Source organism: Palaemon carinicauda, chromosome 3 (genome assembly GCF_036898095.1).
Source record: "Palaemon carinicauda isolate YSFRI2023 chromosome 3, ASM3689809v2, whole genome shotgun sequence".
NCBI lineage: Eukaryota > Metazoa > Arthropoda > Malacostraca > Decapoda > Palaemonidae > Palaemon > Palaemon carinicauda.
Window position 1 is genome coordinate 87,437,587 of NC_090727.1, and position 27,114 is coordinate 87,464,700.

The 27,114-nt window shown below is 42.9% G+C and overlaps 1 protein-coding gene across 3 annotated transcripts in view; it reads right to left on the reverse strand.

Annotated features, from left to right (window-relative positions):
* LOC137638366 (uncharacterized) overlaps nt 1-27,114 on the reverse strand; it is a 96,042-nt gene that overhangs the window by 41,994 nt on the left and 26,934 nt on the right. Inside the window, exons 2-4 of one of the 3 annotated variants that reach the window (XM_068370399.1) lie at nt 13,887-13,988; nt 13,426-13,580; nt 413-517 (exon numbers count right to left, since the gene is read on the reverse strand). In XM_068370399.1, the coding sequence (XP_068226500.1) occupies nt 413-517; nt 13,426-13,547 (227 nt within the window). In that variant the 5' untranslated portion in view covers nt 13,548-13,580; nt 13,887-13,988. Of the gene's footprint in view, nt 1-290; nt 518-13,425; nt 13,581-13,886; nt 13,989-27,114 lie in introns of all 3 variants that reach the window. The other 2 variants (XM_068370397.1, XM_068370398.1) reach the window with 2 other exon arrangements.

Here is a 27,114-nt window from a genome sequence, read left to right on the forward strand (position 1 = left end):
GATGTAGGCTACCCCCCAAAATTGGGGGAAGTGCCTTTGGTATATGGATGGGACTTACAGAAGATTAACAATCATACCATTGCTAAATATGTGAAGAATATTTCCCCCCGAGACTAAACTAGAATTGCTCGAGTGTACCCTCAACCAGTTTTTTTCAAATTAAAGCTTTGGCTCGCACCTCCCAGCACTTACCGAATCGTCATTTGCCGAACATGGAAACAACAAATGTGATACACAATAAAGAAGATGGTCTTTATCAGAAAAATAATCTTTATATATATATATATTACCATTGATCATAACCGTCTTCACATGGTTGTGAAGATCAAGGGATATCAACCCTGACTTTGACATCAGACGAGTTGGGAGTCCAGGAGTAAGCATCTTCACCTCTTCCGTTGGCGGCACTAACTGGTTGAGATAATCCTCCGACGACAGGCTGAACTGGTCCACCAGTTCGTCTTCGTACATGCAGTACAGTTGGCGAGACTCGAACTCGCTCTTTTCGCTGCCGTACCTGGAAAGTAGAATATTCAATGAAAATTTCCGTCAGAGAACATAGCTAATTAAGGATTGCACGATGGAGAAATCAGACGTTGTAAGTAGAAGTTGTAGAGTGGATAAAGATAAAAAAAGTACAGTAAGGTAAATAAAAATACAAGGTCATTTAAAATTTGCATTTTTCAAAAAACATAATTGTCGAAAGATTGCCTGGACGCTATTAGTCAAATTAGAGTCTAGACGCTAAAAATCAAATGAGTATCTAGAGGTTTATCAAATTGCACGATGGAGAAATCAGACATTGTGGATAAGGAAAAGAAAAATTACATACGGTAAATGAAAATACAAGATCATTCAAAATTTACATTTTAAAAAAAAACAAATTGTGAAATGAGTGCCTGGAAGCTATTAGTCAAATCCGAGTCTACGACGCTAAAAATCAAATGAGCGCCTAAGGTTTATCAATACCATTTCTCCTTTGCATACAGACCACAATCATAATTTCAAAATGTCCACACACACACACTGTAATTTCTGTCTGGCAGAGAGAACAGTAATAATCGCGTGAACATGTCCCACTTTTATGTATTCTACGAATGAATTTGCAGGATTAACAAACCTGCTAGGAGATAATACAGAATATTATAAGAGTTTTGTGTGGATGGATGGAGTGAAGGAAGCTCTGGGTGATAGGAGGATAGATGTGAGAGAGGCAAGAGAGCGTGCTAGAAATAGGAATGAATGGCGAGCGATTGTGACGCAGTTCCTGTAGGCCCTGCTGCTTCCTCCGATGCCTTAGATGACCGCAGAGGTAGCAGCAGTAGAGGATTCAGCATTATGAAGCTTCATCTGTGGTGGATAATGTGGGAGGGTGGGCTGTGACACCCTAGGAGTACCAGCTGAACTCGGTTGAGTCCCTTGTTAGGCTGGGAGGAACGTAGAGAGTAGAGGTCCCCTTTTTTTGTTTTTGTTTCATTTGTTGATGTCGTCTACCCCCCAAAATTGGGGGAAGTGCCTTGGTATATAATGTATGTATTATTATGTGGAGATATATCAGTCCAAAGAGTTGAACTCTACTCTTGTATAAATGGCCTGAATTATATATAAATATATTGGATCTAATAAATCAAAAAAAGAAATTATAAGATATGAATCTGTGATAAACAGAAATTAAATCTCATCTCTAAAACCTATGCTTCTTATACATTCTAAAATCTTGAAAACAGAGAAACTCAAAATCAGATAAAACAATTGACAAACTTTTCTTCACAAAATGTAAATATTTTTGTCTTTTAAAAACTTTACAGTTGCAAAAATATGTAAAAATAACAAATTCGTTTATAATTTGTAACTAATACAATCCTGGAGTTATTTATCATGGATATTCTTTCGGCAAAGCTGGTAGCCAATTAGACTATTGTTGCGAGGTAGCAACCCTACCCACAGACTGGGTAGAGGGTGGCTAGGGGTACCAGCCACCTGTATATAGACTCACGGAGTGGTGAACTAGTCACATTTTCTCTTTGGCTTATAGAGAGCGGATGTCTCTCCTCTCTCCTCCTTAACCCTTTTACCCCCAAAGGACGTACTGGTACGTTTCACAAAAGCCATCCCCATGAACGTACCGGTACGTCCTTGCAAAAAAATGCTATAAATTGTTTTTTTTTTTTCATATTTTTTATAATTTTTTGAGAAAATTCAGGCATTTTCCAAGAGAATGAGACCAACCTGACCTCTCTATGATAAAAATTAAGGCTTTTAGAGCAATTTTAAAAAAATATACTGTAAAATGTGCTGGGACAAAAATAACCCCCTGGGGGTTAAGGGTTGGAAATTTCCAAATAGCCTGGGGGGTTAAAAGGTTAAGGTTGCCATAGACATTAATGAACATTGTTATTTTGTGCTCATTTTATGCCGACTATCTCTTTCCAGGTGTGATTGTGCTTTATAATTGCTTCATTGCAAAATCATTACTTACTTACATTACAGTATATGGTCTGAATCGCTACACTGTATAGGATAGCGGCCCGAGACAGATTCGACATGCTAGGTGCATATGAAGGCGAACCGTTAAAGATAAGCCGGAGCACTTACAATTATGTAAATGTTATCTCGCTCGGTGAATGGAGATGTTTGCCATACAGACCTAGAGATTGATAATTCCTGAAAATAAGTCCTCTTAAAATCATTAGAGGGACGATACTAAAGAAGAAGATGAAAATAAGTCCTCTAAATATCATTAGAGGGACGATACTAAAGAAGATGATGAAAATAAGTCCTCTTAAAATCATTAGAGGGACGATACTAAAGAAGAAGATGAAAATAAGTCCTCTTAAAATCATTAGAGGGACGATACTAAAGAAGAAGATGAAAATAAGTCCTCTTAATATCATTAGAGGGACGATACTAAAGAAGAAGATGAAAATAAGTCCTCTTAATATCATTAGAGGGACGATACTAAAGAAGAAGATGAAAATAAGTCCTCTTAAAATCATTAGAGGGACGATACTAAAGAAGAAGATGAAAATAAGTCCTCTTAAAATCATTAGAGGGACGATACTAAAGAAGAAGATGAAAATAAGTCCTCTTAATATCATTAGAGGGACGATACTAAAGAAGAAGATGAAAATAAGTCCTCTTAATATCATTAGAGGGACGATACTAAAGAAGAAGATGAAAATAAGTCCTCTTAATATCATTAGAGGGACGATACTAAAGAAGAAGATGAAAATAAGTCCTCTTAAAATCATTAGAGGGACGATACTAAAGAAGAAGATGAAAATAAGTCCTCTTAATATCATTAGAGGGACGATACTAAAGAAGAAGATGAAAATAAGTCCTCTTAATATCATTAGAGGGACGATACTAAAGAAGAAGATGAAAATAAGTCCTCTTAAAATCATTAGAGGGACGATACTAAAGAAGAAGATGAAAATAAGTCCTCTTAAAATCATTAGAGGGACGATACTAAAGAAGAAGATGAAAATAAGTCCTCTTAATATCATTAGAGGGACGATACTAAAGAAGAAGATGAAAATAAGTCCTCTTAAAATCATTAGAGGGACGATACTAAAGAAGAAGATGAAAATAAGTCCTCTTAATATCATTAGAGGGACGATACTAAAGAAGAAGATGAAAATAAGTCCTCTTAATATCATTAGAGGGACGATACTAAAGAAGAAGATGAAAATAAGTCCTCTTAAAATCATTAGAGGGACGATACTAAAGAAGAAGATGAAAATAAGTCCTCTTAATATCATTAGAGGGACGATACTAAAGAAGAAGATGAAAATAAGTCCTCTTAATATCATTAGAGGGACGATACTAAAGAAGAAGATGAAAATAAGTCCTCTTAATATCATTAGAAGGACGATACTAAAGAGAATGAGGAAAATAATCCCTCTGTGTCCTCTGTTGATGGTAAGACCTGCCTGGCTACTACCACTACTCCCAACAGTAATAAATACAATATTCATTCATAAATCACATCCTGGCTACTACCACTACTCCCAATGGTAATAAATACAATATTTATTCATAAGTCACGTCCTGGCTACTACCACTACTCCCAACGGTAATAAATACAATATTCATTCATAAGTCACATCTCAAAAGTATAAATTAGCAAATGAGGATTAACCTCACTAGGTATCAGCAATGGAAATGGCATTTATATTGAAGTTTCATTCACAAACTAAAGATTACAAGGAAAGGTGTGATCTGGTCATCTAGAAATCTTAACATGTGTCACGTTAATATCAGCCGCGCTGGTTTAAACCCGAAGAATAACTTGCCATTCTAGAACCTGACTCTTAGACTAACTTATTATACTCCTCCGGTGCTTTAGATGACCACGGAGGGAGCAGCAGTAAGGGATTCAGCATTATGAAGCTTCATCTGTGGTGGATAATGTGGGAAGGTGGGCTGTGGCACCCTAGCAGTACCAGCTGAACTCGGTTGAGTCCCTTGTTAGGCTGGAGGAACGTAGAGAGTAGAGGTCCCCTTTTTTGTTTTGGGGGAAGTGCCTTGGTATATGTATGTATGTATTATTATCATTATTAGCTAAGCTACAGCCCGAGTTGGAAAAGCAAGATGCTATAAGCCAAAAGGCTCCAACAGGGAAAAATTAGCCCAAATGAAGTAAGGAAATAAGGAAACAAACGATCCGAGAAATAATAAACAATCAAAATAAAATATTCTAAAAACAGTAACAACATCAAAACAGATGTTTCATATATATACTATAAAAAGACTTATGTCAGCCTCTTCAATATAAAAGCATTTGCTGCATACTTAAACTTCTGAAGTTCAATCGATTCAACTAACCGAATTAAATGCATGACTAGTATTACGAATAGGATGGAACTGTCCAGGAAGATCCTAATGTAAAGGACGATAAGAATTATAAAAAAATCTTATGCAAAATGCATAACGAACTAATTGAACGATGGTGCCAGAGATTAATATCTGGATCAGGAATAAGAAATCTAATAGACCGTAAGTTCCTGTCCAACAAATTAAGATGAGAATCTGCATCTGAAGATCAGACAGAACAATACTTAAAACAAGGTAGAATAAAAGAATTAAAACACTTCTGAATTGATTGAACACCAAATATCTTAAGACTTTCTCACTAAGCCAATTTTTGTGCAATGGAAGAAGACACAGACCTAATGTGTTTCTCAAAAGAAAATTTTCTGTCAAGAATTACACTTTAAAAGTCATACAGAGATAAAGAAACATTATCAATGCTGAGATTTGGATGTTGAGGAGCCACTGTCCTTGACCTACTTACCATTATACTTTGAGTGTTGTTAGGATTCAGCTTCATGTCCCCATAAATTGCACCATGCACTAATTTTAGCTAGATCTCTATTAAGGGATTCAACCAGCCCAGATCTACATTTAGGAGATGGAATTGATCTAAAGAGACTAGCATCATCTGCATATGCAACTCGTTTGTTTTCTAGGTCAAACCACATGTCATGTGTATATACTGTAGTATGAAAAGTAATGGGCTAATAACACTACCCTGGGGGAATATCAGATATCACATTCCTATACTCACTATGGTGCCCATCAACAAAGTAACAAGGACGGAAGGGTTAGTGATGCCAGATGGAAATGTAATCAAGGACATAGACGAAGCAGGCAACAAATACATCGGGAGTAATCCTGCACTGTAATTATTCAGTGGCTACTTTCCTCTTGGTAAGGGTAGAAGAGACTCTTTAGCTATGGTAAGCAGCTCTTCTGGGAGAAGGATACTCCAAAATCAAACCATTGTTCTCTAGTCTTGGGTAGTGCCATAGCCTCTGTACCATGGTCTTCCACTGTCTTGGGTTAGAGTTCTCTTGCTTGAGGCTACACTCGGGCACACTATTCTATCAAATTTCTCTCCCTCCCGTTTTGTTAAAAAAAATTTAGTTTATATAGGAAATATTTATCTTAATGTTACTAATCTTAAATTATTTTACTTTTCATTGTTTCTTTTCCTCACTGGGCTATTTTTCCTGTTGGGGCCCCTGGACTTATAGCAGCCTGCTTTTCCAACTAGGATTGTAGCTTAGCAGGTAATAATAATAATAATAATAATAATAATAATAATAATAATAATAATAATAGGATGAAGTAAAAGGTCAGAAGGGAATACATGCAAAGGATAAAAAAGCTATAATGAAGTCAAAAGCTCAACTCTGGAAATATGGTAAAGTCTACAAAACAACCTGGGAAGTGCCAGTTATTAGGTACAGTGCTGGAATAATGGAATGGAAGAAGTCAGACCTAAGCAACAAAGAAAAACTAGAAAGGTAGTGAAAATATACAAGGTACTGAACCCAAGAGTGAATATTGACAGGCTCTATATACCACGCAGAAGAGGAAAAGGATTTTTCGGTATAACAGATTGTATCAACATCGAAAGTAGAGAACTGGGACAGTATATACCTTAAGACCAGTGAAGATTAATGGCTGAAGAGTGCATAAGAAAACCTGATAAAGGAGGCTGAAGACCCAGAAGTACATAAGGAGAGAACTTAATAAAAGACTAGAAGAATGGAAAAATAACCCATTGAATGGATCACTCCCGAGTAAAGCTGAAGAATTGGCCAATAAAGAAACATGGCAGTGGCTACAGAGAGAAGAACTTAAGAAGGAAACTGAAGGGATAATAATTATCAAGTCTTTCAAGAGGAAACTGAAGACTTTCTTATTCTGCGTTTTGACAGCGATGATCAAACAGTAAGCGAACAATACGCATTGTGAAATGTTAAATGCTCCCGAAGGAACATCATAAAATGAGGAGGTCCTGTAGAGAGTAGGGTTCCCCTGCTGTACAGGACCAGATAAGCAGCCCGTAAAGTAAAGTAACGGCAGTATAATATCAAGCCACAAGAATAAGATATACTCAAGGAGCTATACAGTATACGGATATAACATCACATGAAAACGCATGAAAAGAATGGTAAAAAAAAAATGACCATTAACCACGTTGCTAGTGACTGTCCAGCACTTGCTTAGCATCAATACAAGAAAAGAAACATAATACAGTGACCAAAGCTCTCCATTGGAGTACGCAGAAAATACGAAATGCAACGCAGCAAAAAATGGTACGAACATCAACCTCAAGATGTGGTAGAAAATGATCAGGCTTAACTACTCTGGGACTACAGTATAAGGACAGATGGGAGTGATAATAAAAGCATATCGACCAGACATCACACGAGTGGTGAGTACTTTTCTAAATGTTGATAATGAAAGGTATACTTTGAGTTATGCAATAACTGGTGAAATTCTGCAATGAAAATTGGAATATTATAAAGTTTACTGAGAAAAATACATTGAATTATAACTTGAATGAGTGAAGGAAGCTCTGGGTGATAGGAGGATAGATGGGAGAGAGGCAAGAGAGCGTGCTAGAAATAGGAATGAATAGCGAGCGATTATAACGCAGTTCCGGTAGGCCCTGCTGCTGCCTCCGATGCCTTAGATGACCGCGGAGGTAGCAGCAGTAGAGGATTCAGCATTATGAAGCTTCATCTGTGGTGGATAATGTGGGAGGATGGGCTGTGGCACCCTAGCAGTACCAGCTGAACTTGGTTGAGTCCCTTGTTAGGCTGGAGGAACGTAGAGAGGAGATGTCCCCTTTTTGTTTTTGTTTCATTTGTTGATGTCGGCTACCCCCCCAAAATTGGAGGAGGTGCCTTGGTATATGTATGTATAACTTGAATGAATGTAAGAAACAAAAGATGTACTGTATAAACTGCAGTGGGAAAGAAGAGCTCGAGTCATAGAAACGAGGGTTTTGGAACGTCACCGGTCGAAAAAGTATCACTCGTAGATGTCGCATTACCGTGGGACTCCGGCGTGGAAGATAACGGGGGGAGAGAAAATAAAAAAAAAAAAAAGTATCAGGATTTGCAAATTGAATTGAGAAGGCTATGAAATATACAGGTAGAAGGGGTGCTAATAATCACAGGAACACTAGGGACCATACCCAAGTCATTGAAAAGGAATCTTAAGAAGGTAGGAGCCAATTTAGCCCCAGGACTGGTGCTAAAGTGTGCGTGCTACTTGAAACAGCATGAATAATTAAAATACTGTAAAATAATATGTAAAGCAATGCAGTAAGGAAGCTGACATTTGTAATAAGAAACATGTTTATTTGTTGACTTTGCAGCTGAAAATATAGGCATGTGAGTCAGATGAAGACTACACTATTGTTATTATTATTATCATTAGCTAAGCTACAACTCTAGTTTGAAAAGCAAGATGCTATAAGCCCAGGGGTTCCAACAGGCCAAACTTAACAAAATTCAATTAGCAAATAGCTTCTTTGAACTTAAGATGTTTGAAAGTTGACAACTTTCCGTAAATACCGTTGGTTTTTCTAGCCTTCAAATTGAGGCAAAGAAAATACTACTCACGCAAGAAAAAAATATTTAATACTATATACGCAAAGATAAACCATAAGAATACTATCCACACTCGGACGCAGAAACACGAGAGTCTGGAGTACTTGCTCTTAACCCTTTTACCCCCAAAGGACGTACTGGTATGTTTCACAAAAGCCATCCCTTTACCCCCATGGACATACCGGTACGTCCTTGTAAAAAAATGCTATAAATTTTTTTTTTTTTATATTTTTGATAATTTTCTGAGAAAATTAAGGCATTTTCCAAGAGAATGAGACCAACCTGACCTCTCTTTGACAAAAATTAAGGCTGTTAGAGCAATTTAAAAAAAAATATACTGCAAAATGTGCTGGAAAAAAAATAACCCCTTGGGGGTCAAGGGTTGGAAATTTCCAGAGCCTGGGGGTAAAAGGGTTAATCACACCCCAATGCAGGTAAGAATAACATGTTCTCATTTATAACGGATTATACTGTATTAGATACACTGAGTTTGCTTCCATGTGGCTTCATCTCTGTCTTATACTCGACCTAAAGAACGGGACACTTCAACCTGCCTCTTTATAAACCGGTTAACTGTCTTGTAATTATCAACTTTTGCTATGGTAAGCAGCTCTTCTAGGACACTCCAAAATCAAATAATTGTTCTCTAGTCTAGGCTGGTGCCATAGCCTCTATACCATGATCTTCTACTGTCTTGGGTTTGAGTTCTCTTGCTTGAGAGGCCCCTGGCATATAGCATCCTTTTCCAACTAAGGTTGTAGTTTAGCATGCAATAATAATAATAATAATTGTTCTCTAGTCTAGGCTGGTGCCATAGCCTCTGTACCATGGTCTTCCACTGTCTTGGGTTAGAGATCTCTTGCTTGAGAGTTTTTATAGTTTATATATACATATATGAAAGACTTATTTCAATGTTGTTACTGTTTTTGGAATATTTTAATTTGTTCATTACTTCTCTTGTAGCTAATTTATTTCCTTATTTCCTTTCCTCACTGGGCTACTTTTCCTTGGAGCCCTTGGGCTTATAGCATCCTGCTTTTCAAACTAGGGTTGTAGCTTAGCTAATGATAATAATAATAATTAGTTATTGGTTCATGCTAAGAAATCTTGTCTTCTCTTGTCTCTTAGTAAATGGCAGGTAGCAGTTGAGCCACGACTTGGGGCGACAGCGAGAGGGTAAGTTTTATAAATCTTTATCGAGGTCGTTATGTTGGTACTAAAATTATATCAGCCAGTAAAAACTTACCCTCTTCTCCGGTCGAGTCCTTCCTCTCCTTTTTCCCGCGTTTGTTGGCCTGGTCGAGATAGGAGAGGGACGGCCGCAGGGCAAACACCGACGCTAAGGGGGTTAAGTGGAGACCAGAATCGCGGACTACGCTTACCGCATAACGACTGACGTCACTCGGCGCCTTAGTCGACGTCAGCACCAGTTTGTCCATCACGTTGCTTTGTGGGAAAAGTAATGCACTGTATCAGTGGAAATAACTTTATTAATATACCAAGCATATTAAATAGTTTGCTGAATGTTGAGGATGATAGGGAGGCAGATATAATTGCTGTTCCAGGTGTTGAGGTGCCAATGATGGGAGATGAGAATGAGAGAGAGATTACAATAGAGGAAGTGAGGAGAGCACTAGATGAAACGAGAGTAGGAAAAGCATCTGGTATGGATGGTGTGAAAGCTGAGATGTTGAAGGAAGGGGGTGTGACTGTACTTGAATGGTTGGTGAGATTGTTTAATGTGTGTTTTCTGTTGTCAATGGTACCAGTAGATTGGGTCTGTGCATGTATTGTACCACTATATAAGGGTAAGGGAGATGTGCATGAGTGTTGTAATTCAAGAGGTATTAGTTTGTTGAGTGTAGTTGAAAAAGTGTATGGTAGAGTACTGATTAAAAGGATTAAGGATAAAACAGAGAATGCAATCTTGGAAGTACAGGGTGGTTTTAGAAGAGGTAGGGGTTGTATGAATCAGATTTTTACAGTTAGGCAGATATGCGAGGAATATTTAGCAAAAGGTAAGGAGGTGTATGTTGCGTTTATGGATCTGGAGAAAGCATATGATAGAGTTGATAGGGAAGCAATGTGGAATGTGATGAGGTTATATGGAGTTGGTGGAAGGTTGTTGCAAGCAGTGAAAAGTTTCTACAAAGGTAGTAAAGCATGTGTTAGAATAGGAAATGAAGTGAGCGATTGGTTTCCAGTGAGAGTGGGGCTGAGACAGGGATGTGTGATGTCGCCGTGGTTGTTTAACTTGTATGTTGATGGAGTGGTGAGAGAGGTGAATGCTCGAGTGCTTGGACGAGGATTAAAACTGGTAGGCGAGAATGATCATGAATGGGAGGTAAATCAGTTGTTGTTTGCGGATGATACTGTACTGGTAGCAGACACAGAAGAGAAGCTTGACCGACTAGTGACAGAATTTGGAAGGGTGTGTGAGAGAAGGAAGTTGAGAGTTAATGTGGGTAAGAGTAAGGTTATCAGATGTACGAGAAGGGAAGGTGGTGCAAGGTTGAATGTCATGATGAATGGAGAGTTACTTGAGGAGGTGGATCAGTTTAAGTACTTGGGGTCTGTTGTTGCAGCAAATGGTGGAGTGGAAGCAGATGTACGTCAGAGTGAATGAAGGTTGCAAAGTGTTGGGGGCAGTTAAGGGAGTGGTAAAAAATAGAGGGTTGGGCATGAATGTAAAGAGAGTTCTATATGAGAAAGTGATTGTACCAACTGTGATGTATGGATCGGAGTTGTGGGGAACGAAAGTGATGGAGAGACAGAAATTGAATGTGTTTGAGATGAAGTGTCTGAGGAGTATGGCTGGTGTATCTTGAGTTGATAGGGTTAGGAACGAAGTGGTGAGGGTGAGAACGGGTGTAAGAAATGAGTTAGCGGCTAGAGTGGATATGAATGTGTTGAGGTGGTTTGGCCATGTTGAGAGAATGGAAAATGGCTGTCTGCTAAAGAAGGTGATGAATGCAAGAGTTGATGGGAGAATTACAAGAGGAAGGCCAAGGTTTGGGTGGATGGATGGTGTGAAGAAAGCTCTGGGTGATAGGAGGATAGAGGTGAGAGAGGCAAGAGAGCGTGCTAGAAATAGGAATGAATGGCGAGCGATTGTGACGCAGTTCCTGCTGCTTCCTCCGGTGCCTTAGATGACCGCGGAGGTAGCAGCAGTAGGGGATTCAGCATTATGAAGCTTCATCTGTGGTGGATAATATGGGAGGGTGGGCTGTGGCACCCTAGCAGTACCAGCTGAACTCGGCTGAGTCCCTGGTTAGGCTGGAGGAACGTAGAGAGTAGAGGTCCCCTTTTTTTTGTTTTGTTTCTTGTTGATGTAGGCTACCCCCCAAAATTGGGGGAAGTGCCTTTGGTATATGGATGGATGGATTAAATAGTATAAGATTAACCCAGCCACTGAGGAGGGGCAAGCCAGCCTCAACTTGGTGCCGGTCCCATGCCCGGGTAAATGGGGAGGGTTGGCGGCAGGAAAGGCATCCGGTCATGAAAAATTAGCCAAAACCAATATGGGCAGTGGAGATTGTGAACATCAACCCCACATAAAAGTGGGAAAAGATGCAGACAAAGAAGTAAATAGTATAAGATTAACCCTTTTACCCCCAGGCTATTTGGAAATTTCCAACCCCCAAGCCTTAATTTTTGTCATAGAGAGGTCAGGTTGGTCTCATTTTCTTGGAGAATGCCTAAAGTTTCTCAAAAAAATTATCGAAAATATATAAAAAAAAATATTTGAATAGCAGTTTTTTGCAAGGACGTACCGGTACGTCCATGGGGGTAAAGGGATGGGTTTTGTGAAATGTACCAGTAGGTCCTTTGGGGGTAAAAGGGTTAAGATACAAATAATAAAAAATACGAGAAAGAAAGTAGGATAATGGCGAAGAGATAAAATCTTGGGACATGGTATTAACTTGAGGCTTTTGACAAGCTCGCCTTGCTTTACTGAAGATTACCTTCTTTATGAAACCACAAAGTAATGTGAGAATAACACAGATCAAAAGTCTAAATATTTCTTAAAAGTATATAAACTCTAGAAAGAAAGCTTTTTAATAAATGATATAATTTACAAATAATAAATTCCTCATTATAATACCTTTTCACTTTTAAATTACTGTATTTCCTCTATTTTAGTAAAATACTGAAATTCCCTGGGAGTATACTACTGCCAAAGATATCAATCCTTTACTTTTGTCACTGTCCCTTGCCCCTGCCATTCATGAGCAGCCTTTAAAGCTTTAAAGGTACACAGCAAAGCTTGGTCACTGATCATGCATGTATATGGCCAATCTCTATGGCATTGTTATTATCCCTTGTCTCTACCATTCATGAGCAACATTTAAACTCCGTTGTTCTCAAGTAAATCATGATATACTGAGAACAAGTAGAAAGTGCAATCAGAGACTTCAGACAGCAAATGAAGGTCGTCGATATATGTTGACCGTGAATAAATCTACCGTACTGTATAACAGGTCTACAGATTAAGCTTTCAGTTTTCTTTTTCTATATGTTGACCGGGAATAAATCTACAGTTATGTATAATAACCAGAGACGCAGTATTCATCCGGATCACCTCCAAAATACAATGGATTCTCCCGGATCATAATACCTATCCACTATTAAAATTTGGTGTAGATCCAGCAACAAACTAACAAACAAACAAATAATTAAATAAACACAGGTACAGTAATAATATAACCTCCTTGGTGGAAGTAATAAAAACATCAACTTCCATCACTCAACAAACGGAAGTAATAAAAACATCACAAATTTTTAAGTAATTTGTATTTTTCCTAACAAACTTACCTAGAACTACCTTCTTAGGAGTTACTGGTAACTCTACCCTAACCAACCAGCTTTTTGTGTAGTTTACCCTATTCCCCTTTTTCTAAGGGGCTAACCTCAGGCGGAGTGAAACGCGCCCTGAGGCAACCCGGGGTCACTCGGGCCCTACTACTTGGCTCATCCTGCTGAGGCCGTCGGCCAGGACGTTCCAACAAACCTTTTATAAAAATTGTCCTCGGAATCTCGCTTGTCCCGGAACGCCCCGTCCACGTTCAGGGCAATCTGCTCCCCCCTGCTTTTGTCGTACGTAGGTCCCCGTGTGCGCAGACCCATCTCCATCTATATTTGTCCGCTCTTCGGCCAAATCTTTGTCTGTCATGTTAGAATTGATTGAGACTCAAAGTTATTTGAAAATACAATGGAACATAGGTACAGTATATGAGTTTAATCCATTCTGAGATTAAGCCTGCACCCAAAAATGCTCGTAAGCAAAGACTACTTTCCCCATGAGAAATAAAAGGGAATCAGTCAATGCATTCCACTTGCTCATAAATAAACCTATACATTTATTTTGAAAAGTTTTTTATGTAATTTAATATCAATATAATCTTTAATATTATAGTAATCACAACTCCATCCCCTTCCGTAAACGACTAATGTAGAATAACATCTACCAACCTTAAGAATAGTGGACTCGTCATAATTGAAAGAATGCGGTCGAACAGGGAACTGTAGAACGTAAAATTGTTGCGCGAGTGTCTTTGCCAAGTACACCGGAATCTGTAAATAGAAGAAACTCTTAGCAAGAAAAGAGACATTTACACTTGAATGTTTGAATATACAAAGCCTATGGTGTTAAGTAATCCCTTGGATATTTCGGGCGTTACATTCTAAGTGGTAGCTGGAAAACCGTGAAGTCGATACAGAAATCTAATATATAATTCTTTCATTAGTTTTACAATTATTCATGTTTTTATCTTCATAAATTTAGGCTGTTATATGTCCAAAAATTATTACCTTTAATATAAAAATAATTCAAATCATGAAAAATATAATCTGCCTTTTGAAAACCTCGATACTGTATACAGTAAAAGGCCTATGACGTAACGAGGAGATACGTGAACTGAGGTATGGCGAGGAATTAATTTCATAAACCTCTTACACAGCGGGACGTATTCGCACTCCTATCAAATTGAAATACGAAATTTAGAACATATTTAATCATTGCAAACCTCTTTTAATATTTGACCCACTCAGTCATGTCTACAATATATTTCACAACTACCAAAGACCTTACAAGCTGGGGCAAACTAAGGTCACGCAAAATATGGAGTTTGTAAGGGCGTTCACATTTCATAAATGCAAACCTCTCTGTGAGAGATCGTATTCAACCCTAAAAGTACAGTACAGTAGTAAACCTCCTTCTCAAAGTGTACAGAAGATATAATCCACACCAACGAGAACTACAATCAAGCGGGAAGCGAGCTCCTCCTTTCAACTTGGGACCCCTGGGCTTATAGCATTCTGCTTTTCCAACTAGGGTTGTAGCTTAGCAAGTAATAACAATAATAATATTGATGCTTTGACGAGCTTAAATCAGCATGCATACGTATATAAAAAGTAGTATTGAATGAATGAATGATCTGAAGTGTCCTGCCATCCAAAGTAGTATTGAAACAATACAAAATTTACGGTAATTTTTCAAGTCTCATAAACTTCCTTGTTTTATCTATGAAATATCACCTTGGGTAGAGTTATCTAGTGGGAAAAATGAGGGCTACTTTTGGAAAACAGAAGATTGATTGATTGATTTAAAGTTTTCAGGCATCCTGACATCTAAGGTCATTGATGCCGGTAACATTTAATTTATGTATACAAAAATAAAAAATAAAATAAAATAAAAAATAAAAGAGTATTCAATTAAAATCATAAAAGTTAAATAGATTTCAGAAGACCTGCTTTTGAAATAAATCTAAAAATGCCACTTGCATAGTAGGACACATCATTTCCAAGAATCTTGGCAAGGATGAACCTGCAACCCTCACCTCGAGCCACTATCACTCACCCAGGTGAATTAATCAAATAGGAATACAGCATGATGATAACAGACCAAGTTTAATCTAAGACAACACAACTTGCTCCCGTTCGTACTACAGTACATGAAATTTTAAAGAAAGTTGGCATGAGAAATTGCAAAACTTAAAAAAAAAAAAGGGGTAAAATTAATATCCCTAAACTGTCCTTGGTAGACTAAGTTAAAATCCTTCATTTACAGGTCAAGCACATCTATCTTTGCTATGCAGTACAGTACCATGCATTTACATGTATAGGAAACTATTAGCCAGTTAGTCAAAGCAGAACTGTTTCATCATGCCTTTCTGCTTCCGTACGCAGCTGTCTGTTGACGTTTGTCTTAATAGCACAAATTTTAAGTAATATGTTATTTTCATTAGTAAAATAAATTTTTGAATATACTTACCCGATAATCATGTAGCTGTCAACTCCGTTGCCCGACAGAATTCTACGGACGGGATACGCCAGCGATCGCTATACAAGAGGGGGGTGTACTCACCAGCGCCACCTGTGGCCAGGTACTGCAGTACTTCTTGACAACACCACCTCAATTTTTCCTCGGTCCACTGGTTCTCTATGGGGAGGAAGGGTGGGTCAATTAAATCATGATTATCGGGTAAGTATATTCAAAAATTTATTTTACTAATGAAAATAACATTTTTCAATATTAATCTTACCCGATAATCATGTAGCTGATTCACACCCAGGGAGGTGGGTGAAAACCAGTGTACTTGTTAATCAAGAAGCTAAGTATCCCGTATTTCATATTATCAGTTATTCAAAATAACAATGAAATTATAAGTACCTGGTAAGGAAGTCGACTTGAACCATTACTCTGCCTTTAATAAGTTCGTCTTCCTTACTGAGCGCAGCGTTCCTCTTAGGAGGCTGAACAACTCTAAGGTGCTGAAGTATAAAGGGCTGCAACCCATACTAAAGGACCTCTACACAACCTCTAACCTAGGCGCTTCTCAAGAACGAATTGACCACCCGCCAAATCAACTAGGATGCGGAAGGCTTCTTAGCCTACCATAACAACCCAAAAACAACAATAAAAGCATTTAAGAGAAAGGTTAAAAAAGGTTATGGGATTAAGGGAATGTAGTGGCTGAGCCCTCACCTACTACTACACTCGCTGCTACGAATGGTCCCAGGGTGTAGCAGTTCTCGTAAAGAGACTGGACATCTTTGAGATAAAATGATGCAAACACTGACTTGCTCCTCCAATAGGTTGCATCCATAATACTCTGCAGAGAACGGTTCTGTTTGAAGGCCATCGAAGTAGCCACAGCTCTCACTTCGTGTGTCCTTACCCTCAGCAAAGCAAGGTCTTCATCCTTCATCTGAGAATGAGCTTCTCTAATCAGAAGCCTTATGTAATACAAAACTGCGTTCTTGGACATAGGCATCGAAGGTTTCTTAATGGCACACCATAAGGCCTCTGATTGTCCTCGTATAGGTTTTGACCTTTTAAGATAGTACTTTAGGGCTCTGACAGGGCAAAGAACTCTTTCTAGCTCGTTACCCACCATGTTGGAAAGGCTAGGAATTTCGAACGATCTAGGCCAAGGACGTGAAGGAAGTTCATTTTTTGCCAAAAACCCGAGCTGTAAGGAACATGTAGCTGTTTCGGATGTGAATCCTATGTTCCTGCTGAAGGCGTGAACCTCACTAACTCTTTTGGCTGTTGCAAGGCAGACGAGGAAAAGAGTTTTGAGAGTAAGGTCTTTGAAAGAGGCTGACTGGAGAGGTTCAAATCTAGGAGACATAAGGAACCTTAAGACTACGTCTAGATTCCAGCTTGGAGTGGACAAGCGACGTTCTTTAGAGGTCTCGAAAGACTTAAGGATGTCCTGTAGATCTTTGTTGGAGGAAAGATCCAAGCCTCTGTGGCGGAAAACTGTTGCCAACATACTTCTGTACCCTTTGATCGTAGGAGCCGAAAGAGATCTAACATTCCTAAGATGTAACAGGAAGTCAGCAACTTGGGTTACAGAGGTACTGGTAGAGGAAACTGCATTGGCTCTGCACCAGCTTCGGAAGACTTCCCACTTGGATTGATAGACTCTGCGAGTGGATATCCTCCTTGCTCTGGCAATCGCTCTGGCTGCCTCCTTCGAAAAGCCTCTAGCTCTAGAGAGTCTTTCGATAGTCTGAAGGCAGTCAGACGAAGAGCGTGGGGGCTTGGGTGTACCTTCTTTACGTGAGGCTGACGTAGAAGGTCCACTCTTAGAGGGAGAGTCCTGGGAACGTCGACCAGCCATTGCAGTACCTCTGTGAACCATTCTCTTGCAGGCCAAAGGGGAGCAACCAACATCAGCCGTGTCCCTTCGTGAGAGACGAACTTCTGAATAACTCTGTTGATGATCTTGAACGGCGGGAATGCACAAAGATCGAGGTGGGACCAATCCAGCAGAAAAGCATCCACGTGAACTGCTGCCGGGTCTGGGATTGGGGAACAGTACAATGGGAGCCTCTTGGTCATCGAGGTAGCGAACAGATCTATCGTTGGCTGACCCCACAAGGTCCAAAGTCTGTTGCACACGTTCTTGTGAAGGGTCCATTCTGTGGGGATGACTTGCCCCTTCCTGCTGAGTCGATCTGCCAAGACATTCATATTGCCCTGAATGAATCTCGTTACCAGAGTGAGGTTTCGACTTCTTGACCAAATGAGGAGGTCCCTTGCTATCTCGTACAGCTTCCTCGAATGAGTCCCTCCCTGCTTGGAGATGTACGCCAAGGCTGTGGTGTTGTCGGAGTTCACCTCCACCACCTTGTTTAGTAGGAGGGACTTGAAGTTCACTAAGGCCAGATGTACTGCCAACAACTCCTTGCAATTGATGTGAAGCGTTTCCTGTTCCTTGTTCCATGTCCCCGAGCATTCCCGTCCGTCCAAGGTCGCGCCCCAGCCCGAGTCTGATGCGTCCGAATAGAGATGGAGATTGGGGGTCTGAACAGCTAACGAGAGACCCTCCTTGAGAAGGATTTTGCTCTTCCACCACATGAGAGTAGTCCTCATCTCTTTGGAAACAGGAATAGAGACCGCTTCGAGCGTCATGTTCTTGTCCCAGTGAGCTGCTAGATGGTATTGAAGGGGGGGGAGGTGGAGTCTCCCTAACTCGGTGAACAGGGCTAACGATGACAGGGTCCCTGTTAGACTCATCCACTGTCTCACCGAGCATCTGTTCCTCTTCAGCATGCTCAGGATGCACTCTAGGGCTTGGTTGATTCTTGGGGCCGACGGAAAAGCCCGAAAAGCTTGACTCCGCCAGGTAAACGATGGTTTGGGAAGGAATAAGCTGGGACTTCTCTAAGTTGACCAAAAGACCCAGTTCTTTGGTCAAGTCCAAAGTCCATCTGAGACTCTCCAGACAGCGACGACTTGTGGGGGCTCTTAACAGCCAGTCGTCTAAATAAAGGGAGGCTCTGATGTCCGCCAAGTGGAGGAATTTCGCAATATTCCTCATCAGTCGCGTAAACACCAGAGGAGCCGTGCTTAGGCCAAAACACAGGGCTTGGAATTGGTACACAACCTTTCCAAAAACGAATCTCAGAAAAGGTTGGGAGTCTGGATGAATGGGGACGTGAAAGTAGGCGTCTTTCAGATCCAACGAGACCATCCAGTCCTCCTGCCTGACCGCTGCTAGGACCGACTTCGTCGTCTCCATAGTGAACGTCTGCTTGGTGACATAAGCATTGAGCGCACTGACGTCCAGCACCGGTCTCCAACCTCCTGTCTTCTTGGCCCCCAGGAAGAGACGGTTGTAGAAGCCCGGGGATTGATGATCCCGGACTATCACCACTGCCTCCTTCTGTAACAGGAGCGACACCTCTTGATGTAACGCTAGCCTCTTGTCCTTTTCCTTGTAGTTGGGAGAGAGGTTGATGGGAGAAGTGGTCAGAGGGGGATTGCGGCAGAATGGTATCCTGTAACCCTCCCTTAGCCACTTGACAGACTGGGCGTCTGCACCTCTTCTTTCCCAAGCTTGCCAGAAGGTCTTGAGTCTGGCTCCTACAGCTGTCTGGAGAGGAGGAGAGTCAATGTTTGCTTTTCGAAGACTTGGTACCTTTCTTGGACCTGCCCCTGTGACCGTCTGGGCGGGTACCTCCTCGGCTGGGGGCTCTGCCACGAAAGGGAGGAATAAATCTGGTAGCAGGAGTATCAGCCACTGGGGTGCGGTAAGTTCTAGGTACTGAAGGTGCAACCTTAGCCTTCCGTGCTGAAGAGGCCACAAGGTCATGCGTATCCTTCTGTATAAGAGCCGCAGACAATTCCTTGATAAGATCCTCAGGAAACAGGAACTTAGAAAGAGGAGCAAAAAGTAACTGTGTCCTTTGGTAAGAGGTGATACCAGTGGAAAGGAAGGAGCAAAGTTGTTCCCTTTTCTTGAGGACTCCCGAGACAAACATAGAGGCAAGTTCGCCGGAACCATCGCGAATTGCTTTGTCCATACAGGACATGATCAGCATGGCTGAGTCTTTGTCAGAAGGGGAAGTCTTCTTGCTCAAGGCCCCCAGGCACCAGTCGAGGAAATTAAAAATTTCAAAGGCGCGAAAGACTCCTTTAAGAAGTGGTCCAGGTCAGAAAAGGTCCAGCAGACCTTAGAGCGTCTCATAGCCGACCTTCGAGGAGAGTCAACCAAACTTGAGAAGTCAGCCTGGGCAGAGGCAGGGACCCCCAAGCCTGGTTCCTCTCCCGTGGCATACCAGACGCCCGCTTTAGAAGTCAGCTTAGGAGGTGGAAACATGAAAGACGTCCTTCCCAGTTGCTGCTTGGACTGCAACCAATCCCCTAACATTCTCAAAGCTCTCTTTGATGATCTAGCGAAGACAAGCTTAGTGTAGGCAGACTTAATAGGTTGCATGCCTAGAGAGAACTCGGATGGAGGAGAGCGAGGGGTAGCAGAAACAAAGTGTTCAGGGTATAACTCTCTGAACAGAGCTAGGACCTTACGAAAGTCAATGGAGGGTGGCAATGACTTGGGTTCCTCCACATCAGATGAAGGATCATCCAGGTGAGCGGCTTCATCCTCAGAAACCTCATCACCTGAGGGTTGAGAAGCGAGAGGTAACGATAAAGCGGTATGTTGAATGGCTGAATCCTGAAGAGCGGGTGCATGCGCACTTGCGGATTCATCCTCAAGTCTCTGCTGAAGAGGATGAGGGCTGGTAATGACAAAGTCATGAGGCTGGGATGAAGGAGGTTCTGCGGAGGTCTGAGGAGCAAGCGTGGAGAGAGGCGACTGCTGTAAAGCATGAGGCTCATGCTGTATAGTCTGCGGTACAAGTTGAATGGGAAGCGGCTCAAGCTGAGAAGAAAGTGGTTGCTGCATGCGTTGAGGTGGCTGTCTCATAGCATGAGGTTCCTGCCTCAAGAGTTGCGCTTGCCTCAAGGGTTGAGGTGGCTGCGCAGAGAGAGGCTCTTGTCTCACGAGTTGAGGTTCTTGAGGTGCTCGCCTCGAGAGTTGAGGTTCTCGCCTTGAGGAAAGTGGAGGTGGCTGCCGCGAGAGTTGAGGTGGCTGCCTCAAGGATGGTAGAGGTTGTCGTACCTCAAGAGGTTGCTGCCTCGAGGATGGTTGTAACGTAAGAGGCTCCTGCCTCAAGGGTAGAGGAGGTTGCTGCAAAGCATAAGGCTCCTGCCCCCAGTGTTGAGGAGGTTGCCGCGTGGCAAGAGGCTCCTGCCTCAAGGAAAGTGGAGGTTGCTGAACAGCGCTGGTATCTGGCAACTCCCAATGCGGCAGCTCACGCATGGAGGTAGCTTGAGGAACCTCAACATCATACGTCTGGCAGGTTGGACTGCGCAGAGGAGGAGGAGCGCTCGCAGGAGGAGGTGTATTAACCTTCTCTGCCTGAAACTCCTGCATCAAAACCGCAAGCTGCGACTGCATAGTCTGCAGCATAGCCATCTTAGGATCAACAGAAGTTGAGGTCTGTTGAGGCATAGCTTTAACAGAAGTTGAGGTCTGTTGAGGCATCGCCTTACCTCTCTTAGGAGGCGTGCAGCCATCCGATGACTGCGGCGAGTCCGAACTAGCCCAGTGGCTACACCCGGGCTGTTGGACTCGCGCGGTCTGGACCTTACGCTTAAGAGGCCTTGAGACCTGAGTCCAGCGTTTCTTCCCGGAAAAATCTTCTGCAGACGAGGAAATTAAGGGCTCAATCGTCTGAGGGTGGAAGTGACGATCTCTATAAGATACGCCCGCAACCACTGAGGATACTACTGTGCGCCGATCAAGGCCTGCCGAACCCTTTTGCCCTTCGACATTGCTTCTCCCCTGGGCTTGGGAGCTTGCAAGAGGTCCCGGACTGGGAGGACGACTGGCACGCACAGAAGTATCCTCATGCGCAACACTGACACTGACACTAGGCACAGCACTGGCACTACCACTTCCCACTGCACTTTTCACTTCAAGTTCCTTGACGTCTGCCAAGAGGAACTTGTGGTCACTCACTACCGACTCCACCTTATCACCTAAAGCCTGAATGGCCCGTAAAACATCCGACATATCAGGCTGAGCACTAATAATAGGTTGGGGGGTAGCCACTACAGGGGGAGGAAAAGGATGAGGATCATGGGGGGAGGAATAAAGCAAAGAGCGAGCAGAACTCCTCCTAACTCTCTCCCTCTCTAATTTAGTCGTATATTTGAGGAATTGAATAAAATCAAATTCCGAAAGTCCGGCACATTCCTCACACCGATCTTCCAACTGGCAGGATTTTCCCCTACAGTCGGAACAAACGGTGTGAGGATCAACCGAGGCCTTCGGAAGACGCCTAACACAAGACCCAACACTACATCGCCTTTGGGGAGGAGCTTGAGAATGGTCGGACATCTTGGATCAGGAACAGTCAAGGGGGGTTTCCAATTTAAAGCAAAGATCGTTATACCAATAATCAAAATTAATCCAAAAGCTATCTAAGCTAAGGGAAAAGCTTCCTGTATAGCGAAAGCTGAAATCTCAGAGCAATACTTCACCAAAACCGTGAACAAAGACTCCAAAATTATAAGCGTATCCATGTAGGTCTTGCCGGAAGCACGACAGAGGAAAAATTGAGGTGGTGTTGTCAAGAAGTACTGCAGTACCTGGCCACAGGTGGCGCTGGTGAGTACACCCCCCTCTTGTATAGCGATCGCTGGCGTATCCCGTCCGTAGAATTCTGTCGGGCAACGGAGTTGACAGCTACATGATTATCGGGTAAGATTAATATTGAAAATTGTATTTTTCCTAACATACTTACCTCGAAACACTTTCTTAGGAGTCACTGGTGGCTCCTCTCTAATGACCAGAGTTTTGCGTAGTTTACCCTATTACCATTCTCTAAGTGACCTGGTAGCGGAAGAGAACGTGACCTGGGGCAATGACCGAGGTCGGCCATGAGGCTACGCTCTCACTCTAGGCAGTATGTTTTCTGGTCACGTTGTGTTCACACACCGCTCCTCAGTTCTCTGTGCGACCCCCTTTGTTCGATTACCACGTACTTCCCACATGGTCTTGATTCTTTAGCAAGTGTTCAGTGCCTTTACTACGCGCTTTAGCTCTCAACCCCTTGTGCTTTACTAGTGTTTCAGTGCTTTCCCTTTTTCGCGTTCTTGTGTATTGCGTTTCTTTTTTGTTGTGCTAAGGAGCCTATTCGCCATTGTCCTGGGCCTAGAGCCGGTAAGGCATGTGGGGCTTTCCTGTCCAAGCCTGAGGTAGACCCGCATACGTTGTGTACCTCGTGCAGGAGCAAAGCCTGTTCTTCGTTGGACACGTGTCCCGAATGTGCGGAATGGAGTGAAGTTCAGTGGGTGAGGTACGCCATGTTTATGAAAAAATAACCTCTCTTACTTTTCTTTTTAGGAAAAAATACCTCCACACTACTAATGAGCAAGAATATCCCACTCTAAGCCTTGTTGCTTATCGACAATGCTCCTGCCCATCCTCCAACCATTAAAAACGACCTGATGGAGGAATTAAAATTCATCGAGGTCAAGTTCCTGCCACCCACCATCACTCTAAATCTCCATGGATCAGCCGGTAATATGACAAATTCGTAGATAATTTGTATTTTTCCTAACTATACAAACCTTAGCTATTTAATAGGGGTATTACTTTCGGCGTAGCTGAAATGACGAGCCATTAGAATTTTAACGAGGGTTTACAACCCCATCACTAGTTAGCGGGGGTAGGGGAGGGTAGCTTACTAACCCCCCCCCCCCCCAACACCTGTGCTTGAGCTCACTTTGCTTGGAGGTAGGACTTCAAGGAGGATAGGGCTGACGGGCAAGTTTGATTAAATAGCTAAGGTTTGTATGGTTAGGAAAAATACAAATTATCTACAAATTTGTCATTTGTTCTGTAACTGACTTACAAACCACGCTATTTAATAGGGGTGACTCACCCATTAGGAAGGGTGGACGTCCCAGCCAGTACTGGCTTTGCCCGGGGGCTTGCTATTTGAGTGTGTCAGCACTCAAAAATAAGGAGTCCCTGCACCTCACTAGAACCTTGCTACACAAGGACTGCGCCTGTACGCAAGCTGTGTGTGAAGGTACTGTATAATGAAGTGTGACTCGTCCTAGAAAGTTGACCTGAAGCTCTTTAGATGGAAACTTTAGGCTAGGACTCTCCCAATACCACCTCGTCAGGGTATGGGGACATGACAGTCTTAGCTTAATACTAGGAACACAAGGAAACATGGTTTACCTGCAGTGGTTTGAGGTCAGCTATGCAGAGAACCCAGGATGCTGCTTTCCCCAAGAGAGGGGAAGATGAAGACAAGAATAAGGGCCAGACAAACCTTTTCATTCATGCAGACTGAAACCAGGTATCAATGCCCTCAACCTTCTGCTACTTGTCCACTAAGGAGCCTGAGGTTTTAAACCAGCTGTTGTGCAGCCAGCACAGGGCCAATAGAGAACGTATCGAGCCTCCTGTGGGTCACGTCTTGCAGGTAGTGGGCTGTGAAGGTTGTCTGATGCTTCCACACCCCAGCTTGAAGAACCTGTGTCACTGAGAAATTCTTTTTGAAGGCCAGAGACGAAGCTACGCCCGACATCATGTGCTCTAGGGCGACGTGACGGAGGAGAGTCTGGATTCAGGGACAGATGAATCACCCTGCGAATCCATGCCGAGATGGTGTTCTTGGTGACCCTCCTCTTAGTCCTCCCTGTACTAACAAATAACGCTGGCACCTGAGGACGGACTGCAGCCGTTCTTTTGAGATATAGCCTCAAACTCCTTACTGGGCATAGTAGGAGATGGTCTAAGTCATCTGTTACAGAACGGAGACTCGAAATCTAGAAGGGGTTGAACCGAGGATTCACTACTCCCGGATTCTGAGTCTTAGCAATAAACTCGGACGAATCTGAACGTTACCTCCCCCCATCCCCTTGAATGGGCGATGTCATATGAGAGACCATGAAGTTCACTTACACGCTTAGCCGAAGCCAAAGCTAGTAGGAACACCGACTTCCAAGTTAGGTGGCGGTCTGAAGCCTGGCGTAATGGTTCACAGGGAGGTCTCTTAAGAGACCTGAGAACTCGAACCATGTTCCATGGAGGAGGTCTCACTTCCGACTGAGGGCAGGTAAGTTCATAACTTCGTATGAGTAGGGAAAGTTCCAGCGAAGAAGAAATGTCCATTCCTTTGAGCCTGAAGGCTAGACTTGAGGCTGAGCGATAGCCTTGCACCGCCGAGACTGAAAGGCGCATTTCTTCCCGCAAATACACGAGGAACTCCGCTATTGTTGGAATAGTGGCATCGAGTGGAGAGATACCCCTTCCACGACACCAACCACAGAAGATTTTCCACTTTGCCTGGTAGACCGCTGCAGATGACTTTCGCAGATGTCCAGACATCCTGATCGCAACTTGTTGCGAAAATCCTCTCTCAGCGAAGAGATGCTGGATAGTCTCCAGGCGTGAAGTTGTAGCGACGCTACGGCTTTGTGGAAGATGTTGGCATGCGGTTTTTTGAGTGGATCGTGTCGTGGAGGGAGTTCTCTCAGTAGTTCCGTTAGGAGTTGCAGAAGGTCCGGAAACCATTCCGCGTGATGCCATAGCGAAGCTATGAGGGTCATTGAAAGATTGACCGATATTCTGGTCTTGTTGAACACCCTCCTCATCAGACAAAACGGGGGGAAAGGCAAACGCGAAGCTATGAGGGTCATTGAAAGATTGACCGATATTCTGGTCTTGTTGAACACCCTCCTCATCAGACAAAACGGGGGAAAGGCAAACGTCGACCGATATTCTGGTCTTGTTGAACACCCTCCTCATCAGACAAAACGGGGGAAAGGCAAACGTCGACCGATATTCTGGTCTTGTTGAACACCCTCCTCATCAGACAAAACGGGGGAAAGGCAAACGTCGATGTTGTCCCACCGTTGTTGGAAAGCATTTTGCCAGAGAGCCTTGGGGCCTGGAACTGGGGAACAGTACAGTGGGAGCCTGAAGTTTAGGGCCGTTGTGAAGAGGTCCACAGTCGGAGAACCCCACAAAGTCAGGACTTTGTTGGCTACTAGATGATCCAAACACCACTCGGTACTCACTATCTGAGACGCTCTGCTCAGATTGTCGGCGAGCACATTCCTCTTGCCTGGAATAAAACGTGCCGATAGTGGAATCGAGTGGACTTTGGTCCATCTCAATCTCTCTACTGCAAGATGGGATAGCTGCTTCAAAAAGGTACCTCCTTGTTTGTTGATGTAAGCCACTACTGTGGTGTTGTCGCTCATCACCACCACAGAGTGACCCGCCAAGATGGCTTCATCTCTAGAAGATTTATATGGAGGCACTTTTCTGATTCTGACCACAGGCCTGAGGTTGTGTGGTGCAGTACATAGGCCCCCCACCCTTTCTTTGAGGCGTCTGAAAACAGCATCAAATCCGGGGGGAGGACGAGAAGATCCACTCCTCTTCGTAGGTTCTCGTCTGTCACCCACCACTGGAGGTCCGTCCGTTCCGCAGGTCCCATAGGGATCAGGACGTCCGGGGAATCGTAGCCTTGATTCCACCGGGACTTGAGTCACCACTGGAGGGATCTCATCCTGAGGCGACCGTTGGTTACTAGACGAGCCAAAGATGAGAGGTGACAGAGGAGACGTAACCTCGATTGGGCAGGAAGTTCTTCTCGTCTGAGAAAAGGGCTTGCGACCTTCCTCAGCCTTGCTATCCTGTCGTCTGATGGGGAGGCTTTGTGGAGATTGGTGTCTATAATCATGCCTAGGTATACCAGTCTTTGAGTGGGAAGCAGAGAGGACTTCTCGAGATTTACCATGATCCCCAGATCTTGCCAAAGTCCCAGAAGTTTGTCTCGGTGTTGAAGAAGGGATGACACCGAGTCTGCTAGGATCAGCCAGTCGTCCAGATAACAGAGGAGACGGATGCCGATCCTGTGTGCCCACGAAGATATTAGGGTGAACACTCTGGTGAAAACCTGTGGTGCTGTGGAGAGACCGAAACACAGCAACTTGAACTGGTACTCCTTGTTGTCTAGACTGAATCTTAAGTACTTCCTTGAAGACGGATGGACTGGGATCTGGAAGTACGCGTCCTTCAGATCCAGCGTACACATGAAGTCTTGCGGTCTCACTGCTAGTCTGACCGTGTCTGCGGTCTCCATGCTGAACGGAGTTTGTTTGACAAACTTGTTCAGAGCCGAGAGGTCGATGACTGGTCTCCAGCCTCCAGACGCCTTCTTTACAAGAAAGAGTCGACTGAAGAAGCCTGGGGACCCGTCGAGGACCTCTTGAGAGCGCCCTTCTTCAACAGGGTCTCGACTTCTGCCCGAAGGGCTTGCCCCCTTGCTGATCCCATGGCAAAGGAGCTCAATGACACTGGATTTGTCG